The sequence below is a fragment of the Panulirus ornatus genome, chromosome 21 (genome assembly GCF_036320965.1).
Source record: "Panulirus ornatus isolate Po-2019 chromosome 21, ASM3632096v1, whole genome shotgun sequence".
Classification (NCBI taxonomy): domain Eukaryota; kingdom Metazoa; phylum Arthropoda; class Malacostraca; order Decapoda; family Palinuridae; genus Panulirus; species Panulirus ornatus.
The window spans coordinates 12,400,927-12,410,193 of record NC_092244.1 but is presented as its reverse complement, the minus strand read 5'-3'; the positions used below and the strand labels follow the sequence as shown (position 1 = coordinate 12,410,193).

The following is a 9,267-nucleotide window of genomic DNA, read 5'->3' as shown; positions in this document are numbered from 1 at the left end:
AGCGAACGACCTTGTCGTTACCAGCGTCGTCCGGGCACCACCTGTGAGCGAACAACATTAGTAGCTCACTCTCCTCCTTCCACACTTCGGATTTCAGATTTGAAGTTTGTTCTCCAAGTCCAAATTACGCCAATATATATATATATATATATATATATATATATATATATATATATATATATATATATATATATTTTTTTTTTTTTTTTTTTTTTTTTTACTTTGTCGCTGTCTCCCGCGTTTGCGAGGTAGCGCAAGGAAACAGACGAAAGAAATGGCCCAACCCCCCCCCATACACATGTACATACACACGTCCACACACGCAAATATACATACCTACACAGCTTTCCATGGTTTACTCCGGACGCTTCACATGCCTTGGTTCAATCCACTGACAGCACGTCAACCCCTGTATACCACATCACTCCAATTCGCTCTATTTCTTGCCCTCCTTTCACCCTCCTGCATGTTCAGGCCCCGATCACACAAAATCCTTTTCACTCCATCTTTCCACCTCCAATTTGGTCTCCCTCTTCTCCTCGTTCCCTCCACCTCCGACACATATATCCTCTTGGTCAATCTTTCCTCACTCATTCTCTCCATGTGCCCAAACCATTTCAAAACACCCTCTTCTGCTCTCTCAACCACGCTCTTTTTATTTCCACACATCTCTCTTACCCTTACGTTACTTACTCGATCAAACCACCTCACACCACACATTGTCCTCAAGCATCTCATTTCCAGCACATCCATCCTCCTGCGCACAACTCTATCCATAGCCCACGCCTCGCAACCATACAACATTGTTGGAACCACTATTCCTTCAAACATACCCATTTTTGCTTTTCGGGATAATGTTCTCGACTTCCACACATTTTTCAAGGCTCCCAAAATTTTCGCCCCCTCCCCCACCCTATGATCCACTTCCGCTTCCATGGTTCCATCCGCTGACAGATCCACTCCCAGATATCTAAAACACTTCACTTCCTCTAGTTTTTCTCCATTCAAACTCACCTCCCAATTGACTTGACCCTCAACCCTACTGTACCTAATAACCTTGCTCTTATTCACATTTACTCTTAACTTTCTTCTTCCACACACTTTACCAAACTCCGTCACCAGCTTCTGCAGTTTCTCACATGAATCCGCCACCAGCGCTGTATCATCAGCGAACAACAACTGACTCACTTCCCAAGCTCTCTCATCCCCAACAGACTTCATACTTGCCCCTCTTTCCAAGACTCTTGCATTTACCTCCCTAACAACCCCATCCATAAACAAATTAAACAACCATGGAGACATCACACACCCCTGCCGCAAACCTACATTCACTGAGAACCAATCACTTTCCTCTCTTCCTACACGTACACATGCCTTACATCCTCGATAAAAACTTTTCACTGCTTCTAACAACTTGCCTCCCACACCATATATTCTTAATACCTTCCACAGAGCATCTCTATCAACTCTATCATATGCCTTCTCCAGATCCATAAATGCTACATACAAATCCATTTGCTTTTCTAAGTATTTCTCACATACATTCTTCAAAGCAAACACCTGATCCACACATCCTCTACCACTTCTGAAACCACACTGCTCTTCCCCAATCTGATGCTCTGTACATGCCTTCACCCTCTCAATCAGTACCCTCCCATATAATTTACCAGGAATACTCAACAAACTTATACCTCTGTAATTTGAGCACTCACTCTTATCTTATATATATATATATATATATATATATATATATATATATATATATATATATATATATATATATGACCATTCATTTACTCCGACAAATATGACAATTTATGGTATAGTGGTAAGTGGCTAGCGCTCTATTCAGATAACAATTAACACACTAATTTCATAACTCATCCTCATTAAGTGTATGAAGTTACGTAACTGGACGTTAATATATGAAAAGTGAAGGGATTTTATGATGGTATTTCTAGGGTCGGCTAGATTTTGAAGGAGGGACCCCGCATCGGCAATGAGGAAAGTATGCGACCCGCTGAGCGTTGCACACTGGTGTGCTAACTCCGGGTATTTTGGAATACCCTGTTAAAACAAAAGTAATGCAGCTTCTACATTCGGTAACTACGTTTACACAGGCATCATCGGCACATTCAACAAACGGGACGGCGTTATAAGGCAAACTACAGCGAAGACAGTCGCGAATCCCGTTCTGAAATACAGTGCCATACATCTTTTAGCCAGGGTCAGGATCATACTGAAGACACTGTATATTGACTATATCCTTAATGGACATATTTGAGTCGAAAGTCCTTGCCCTACGCCGCAATCTTGGTTCACTTTCCCTCTTCTGTATGTATTTACTTTGGTTTTTGCTTCCGAGAGCTGGCTGCTAGTGTGCTACAACTATTAGCTAGACCACGCAATACTTGGCACGCTGCTGCGTCACATGATTATTGTGTGGCCATCGGGAACTCAAGGGTAGGCCGTTTTGACACCTGTTTCTTTCCCTAAACGTCCAAGCTTTGGAACTTTCTGCCTTCTCATATCTGTCCCATATCTTGGCACATTTCGAAAGAGAGGTCTTTCGCTCTCTCAAAACTTCGTAAATACTTCCTCTTGTCTTTTTCTTTTTTCGTTTCATAATTCTCTGTGTTTCAATCAAGGCTTCAGCTTTCATGTTGGACTTTTGTCCGGGACTGGAGCTTTCAACATCAAAAGAAAATATTCTGAATCCAGGATTTAACATTATGCATACTTTTGCTGTCAGTATCATACAAGCAGTTTGTTAGATCTTCACTAACTTTGATGTCTTTGCTTTAAGCGGAGTGGTCATTTTATAGTGGTTCTAAGGAGAGGGAGATCAAATTTGCATTGTTCCCTACTAGGTTAGAGAGTACGCGGGCTCCTGGAGCGTCCGTCATTTCTGTGGATTAATTAAAGCAAAAAAAAAAAAAAGAAAAATCTACCATACCTAAAGAACTATGCTTATATATACACCAAACTAAAGAATATATATAATGCTAGCACATACACTTATAAGAACTTCAATAATGAGCGAAATATATCATTCTTCAGTTAGTTTGATGTGAACGTCCGTATCCCACTTAGATAAATGCATAAACATTAAATTCGTAAGATAGTTATAGACGAATAATGAATGGGAACGATAGGCAGAAATAATTACTGATGAGTTCTTATTCTTACCCTTTAACATCCTTATATTTTGCATTTGACCTTACGTTTTGTTTGTACCGTACACTTGAAATATAATTGTAAGACATGATACACACACACATACACACACACACACATATATATATATATATATATATATATATATATATATATATATATATATATATATATATATATATAAGGTGAAGAAGACGGGGCAACACAGTGTAAAACTTTCTCCCCACAGCACATAAATAGTAATCACACCCATCTCTGTACGTCCCCAGCTACATACTATTCCTCCATTCCCTATTAACGTATCTGCATTCTCAACCTAAAGACAAATGTCTAACAATGAACATGAAAATGTATCAAACCTGTCGAAGGTATACCTGAAAGAAAACGAACAACGCTGTCTGTACTCTGCCGCAGTGTCTACGCAAAACCAAGGTTGACGATGTACGATGTTTATCGACTATGTACGATTCTTGTAGGGGGGCAAAGGAATATTATTTTCTTGTCATGGTGACTTCTGTCTCTGTCTATAGCGTTCAGAAATTATTACTTAACTGAAATCCTTGATCTCGGTACATCTATACTCACGATAATCATTGTAACAACGGTATAAAAAAAGATTGAAAAGACTCTTCAGTAACTTTGTGTTACTACTTTGACCAGAACAGTTAGTCTTAACTGTTATTTCTTAAATATAACTACAGAATATTACGAGTTTAGTTAATATTCTTTATAGAAATGAAACTTTCAACATTGACCTAATGTAGAGAAACGTGCTTATTTACACGTCTTCAAATGAACTTTTAATTTGATAATTTTCATGAATTTTTTTTAAGGAAAATTAGGAAAGGCAATTCAAAACATTCTTTCTTTTTTCCAGAAGGACACAAGGATCGTATACCACTAAACTATGTGACTAAGAACTGAGAATGTGTTTAGCTGAATAGTTATGTAACTCACACCTGGAAATTCTGAGAATATGGCCTATGAGTCAACAACTGATATCAAACAAAGACCAGATCATATCTAAGGGTTTCAGATACATCATATAATACTAAATTTATAGACAAACCTGCACAATTGTATATTTTCTAATATTTTCTATCTTCGTTCGGTACCTTTGGCCAAGTTCCAATGACGTGATCATGCTAACTATGGCCGTCAGTAGTAAGTTTTAAGATTATTTAGATAATTACGCTACCGAATGCCAGGGTCATTAAAGCTGTCCCACTTAGATCCACCTTTAGATAAATTCCTGAAGACCTTTCGAAGTTAAGGACAACTCGAAAACTATATGAGAACTCTTACTTCATATATGGCCCCTGAAGAAGAGTGGAAGATCATAAACAAAACTGAAATCAACATTTACAACTCAGTTAATTAATGTCTGGAAAACAAAACAATAGAATAAATGTTACGAAACTTCTCAGATGCATCCTATATCAATATCTATTTAAGAAAAATAATGTAATCAGACGGGGGAAAAAAATTCTGCTCAAGACAGAAGTTTAGATTTAAGGTCTAATTAAGAAACATATTTGAGGAATACCGTCTTAACCTATTATCATCATTAATTATTATCATTAATGTCCGGGATTCACATCATATACTTCAATTTTCAAAATGTACGTTTGTTTGGGCTCTAGAGCCATCAACTACAAGGGTCACCGAGGCCGCCAACGCTCAGCTACGTTACCAACAAACAAATTTGTAACATCTTCCAGCCACATCGATAAATCTATGACCATATACACTACCACTAAGTAAATGGCTCAGGATTTATAAGCAAAGCCAAGAAGGTCGGCCATTACAAGATGATACTATAATGTTTCTTATGAAGAAGAAATAAAAAAGGTATAATGATTCTTAGGGAAGATGTACGATAGTTTAAGGTTTGCATCTTGGCCGTAGAACGCTGCCAGATCGTTGTAGCAGATGACGTTGCTTGACGCACATCAGTAGGGAACGAACCACGACACAAGGTGAACTTTGCGAAGATGATGCGCTCCTCTAACATACTATGGGCCCTCTCCAGGTCTGGCCTGACTAAGGAAATAGCACCAGCTGCATATAGGTAAGAAAGACATTCAAAACACATAGTAGTGTGTTCTCGTTATCTAACCCTACCAAGTTGCGTAGTGAACTCAAGGAGAATCAGCTGACGAGACAGCCTTGGGGACGTAACCCACAGACCTCGATTTAGACACCTGATCCTTGCTGTACCTAACCTAACCGTTACTTAAGGGCCTTGACTTACTTTGCTGGGGGGGTGTGATCCCGGTAGAAATGCACCAGAATCCACGTAATTTATTATTTTGATAGTCACGTAAAGAATCGTTTTACTGGTTACATAAATACTGTTACTGATTAACTTAATCCTTGCGAGTAAAAAAAAAAAAAAAGAAAAACAATGGGGACTTTTCAAAGTAAAAATTACTATGGTATACTGTATCTTGTGATCTAGGATTGACCTGGTTAGATATTAATAATGAACACATTGGTTTCCTGTTAAGCCTTGATACACCCCGACATAGAGTATTCTAATAGAGTGGGGAGCGGGGCTGGCTGGTATGATCAGTGTATTCACATAGTTATCAATGGTGTTATTTGCCGAACAATCTTTTGTGAATCAAAAAAAAAAAAAAAATCGTTTCCCGCGTCAGCGAGAAAAGTGCTAGGACATTCGAAGAACATTATTTGTTCATGAATCCACTTTCGAAAAGTCATGGATGATATACGAATTACCAGCGCCATATATATATACCCACTACCAAGTCGCCACATGGACCAGTTTTGTATCCTGGTTTAGCCAAAAAAAAAAAACGTCGTACCCTGGGTACCACATCGCTCCAATTCATTTTATCCCACGTATTCTTATACCTCGGCCACCCAAAGCATCTTTCACTCCATTCGCCCCATCTCTCTTTATTCCCTCCACTTTAGTTAAAAGGCCAGGAGACATGGCCTAAGATATCTTTGCGCACGCTCTACGTAGAGCGTTTTCTCCGATTTTAACCTTGAATGAAGAGGAAGTCCACAGCTGGGTATGAGGACACAGTTCCTACTGATGCATTTGGGCCTCGAGAGAGAGAGAGAGAGAGAGAGAGAGAGAGAGAGAGAGAGAGAGAGAGAGAGAGATGTGCCTTCATCCACCAGCATTACTGTGGCTGAAGTAAACGTGAAGGGAGCAAAGGATAAATGGAACCTAGAGTTATTCTTTATTAACTTGACTGGAACGCTCTAAGGTCGTAACCGCCGTACGGCTCAAGTAGGATTTCCACGTTTGCGTGGGTTATGTAATCTCAGGTGTTGTAAGATTATTAGTCATACATCTGACATGTCTTTTGTAAGGCTGGGTATGATGTGTTCATGTCATTACACATCAAAACCCCTTTTCCAGGGGGGGTTCCAGGCAACAGGGAAAAGATGACTCCTTTGTATAGCAAGAAGTCCGTTGATGAAACCTTACTCCCAGTGATACAGCCTCGTGAAGGGTGATTTTGTTTCACCCAGTTGAGTGCAATGAGCTGAGCGCGCACGCACACTCTCTTAAATCACATTCTACCCTCTGACAGCAAGGATTCTAATCCCTCGCCATTGTGTGGGAACTGGGTACGCGTAGTTATTGTCTCCAGCTTCATAAATAGTACGGGGTTCGAATCCTTAATGTTGGAGGGCATATATATATATATATATATATATATATATATATATATATATATATATATATATACACACACACACACACAAACACAAGTATATGAGTGGATGGGCCATTCTTCGTGTTTCCTGGCGCTACCTTGCTGACGCGGGAAACAGCAAGTATAATATATATATTATTATTATTATTGTATTATACTTTGTCGCTGTCTCCTGCGTTAGCTAGGTAGCGCAAGGAAACAGACGAAAGAATGGCCCAACCCACCCATATACACATGTATATACATAAACACCCACACATGCACATATACATCCCTATACATACATATACATACACAGACATGTACATATATGCACATGTACATATTCATACTTGCTGCCTTCATCCATTCCCGTCGCCACCCCGCCACACATGAAATGGCAAGCGCCCCCCCCCCCACCCCCCACCCCCACCCCGCGTACGAGAAAGCGCTAGGAAAAAAGCCACACTCGTTCACGCTTCTCCAGGCTGTCATGTGCAAAAGCTATGTTTAATATTCACACACATGACAGGGTTTAAAATTAAATTGACGTAAGTGGTTGGCAGTATTCCACTAAATCCCGCCTTTCCTTTAGCGTCCCAGATTTTCCCGTCCACCAAACCGCTCTAGTGCATTTTCGGTTGTATTTTGGAACGTCTTTTGTTTCCTTTGCAACGGTACCTCCATTTTTCTGTTGTATCAAGTCTGTTGTGCTCTGGTCTGCTATCTATGGTTAAATTTTAAGTCTTTATGTTGTGTTTTTGTTTTGTCTTCTCACATTTTTTTTCAATATTTTACTTGTATCTGTTTTTACCTTGCGCCTTTATTTTTGTCCATCTGTGACACGTTAGATTCTGTTATTTGTTTCCTGAAGGTACTATTCCGTCGATTTGTCCATTTATCTTTCCTTTACGTCCTTATATCCTGTTCCTAATATTCTACGCAGTACACTCCCTGTCTCAATCATCCTCACCGCTCCTCATGTACACAGGGCAACACTCAGAATGCCAACATTCAACACTACAGCTTTGAATGACCCAGTTACAGATACAGCCTTTACCCCAAGGACAGTCCTTTTATAGACGTATGTAAATACTTGTTAAGGGACAATTATATACACTTAATAGACACTTGGTAGGTGTTAATGAAGTGCACGGTGTACAGCATCTATGTAATAGACGGCGTGTCGTGGAAGTCACGCTCATTGAGCATAATAAATTGATAAAAAAAAAAAAAACTCATATACTGTAAATATTGTTATCTTCCCTATCAACCTTTGTTTCACATCTGAGGCCACTATTCCTCCTCTTACTGGTGTCTCTGTTAGAGAAGTCTCCCTTATCTATCGGGAGAGGAGGATGGTATATGGTGGGGTTGGGCGTCATCCTCCTCCCCCATGCCACTGGCCTTGTTCCAGGGCCGTAAGCCTAAGACGCCGTCGCTATGTACTTTCCAGCGGATTTTTAGCATTGTGCCACGACATCAACAGAGACCTGTTGTAGAATACATATGTATCCACTGCCTGTGCGTGTTTAAAACAAATTAAATGCACGGCCAGGTCTTGGTAAAGGAGGTAAACTCTAAAGAGAAATTGTACTTTTAATGTTCTTGACCTTTCCGTACCTTGATTAATAAGCTCTCTAGTCATGGTGGTGTGTGGAGGGACTTAGAGAGGTGACATATGTAATTCTCAGCTTATCATCAAATCACTAATGTACGAGAGATGTAACGTGAGGTTCAGAGAATGAAGGATGGATCGATCGGGTTAGGGTCAATGGTTAACCACAGTTATTTTTTGAGAAACAAAGTTGATCCGAGATAATTAAGAAGGTGGTCGAGGTTTTGAAACTTATTAGTACGATGTGGAAGACAAAATGATGTAATGTCTCCCTGAACGGAGCCTATCGACTGATGGGGTAACCTTGGGCGAGTCCCTTATCACAGGGAGAAAGCAGCGGTCATGCTGACAACCTGGATTTTTACCCCACGACTCAGAAGCAACTCTTGTCACATTATGATCTAGTAACTAAACAACGCTTTAGAAAATAAAGGTATCTGACTCATACGATAACTTTTATGAGTTCATGGTGCATAATAATGTAACCATCAACATTCAACCTTTTTTCCACAACGAAGCAAAATTATTTCCAGTACAGTTCTTCCACTTGGTGAAATGAAAAGCTTACCCCCAACCTTACATTGTAGCAACATATTCATAGATCCCCTTTCCCCCCAGAGTCTATAGACGCAGATATCACCATTGCGTGTCTGCTGGATGTATCAAGTGCTAAGAAATAACCTTGGCTAACATCAGATTTAAAAAAACAACAAAAAAACCCCGACAATTAGAAGGCAAATCTAAAGCTGGCCCGGACATTAAAAGGACTAACTACCTCCCCCCCCCCTTTTTTTC

The 9,267-nt window shown here is 39.8% G+C and overlaps 1 protein-coding gene across 1 annotated transcript in view; it reads left to right on the top strand.

Annotated features, from left to right (window-relative positions):
- Nucleotides 1-5,090: 5,090 nt before the first annotated feature.
- Nucleotides 5,091-9,267, top strand: part of Acadvl (Acyl-CoA dehydrogenase very long chain) — a 39,498-nt gene continuing 35,321 nt past the window's right edge. Inside the window, exon 1 of the mRNA XM_071675744.1 lies at nt 5,091-5,248. Coding sequence (XP_071531845.1) covers nt 5,172-5,248 — 77 coding nt within the window. The 5' untranslated portion in view covers nt 5,091-5,171. The remainder of the gene's footprint in view (nt 5,249-9,267) is intronic.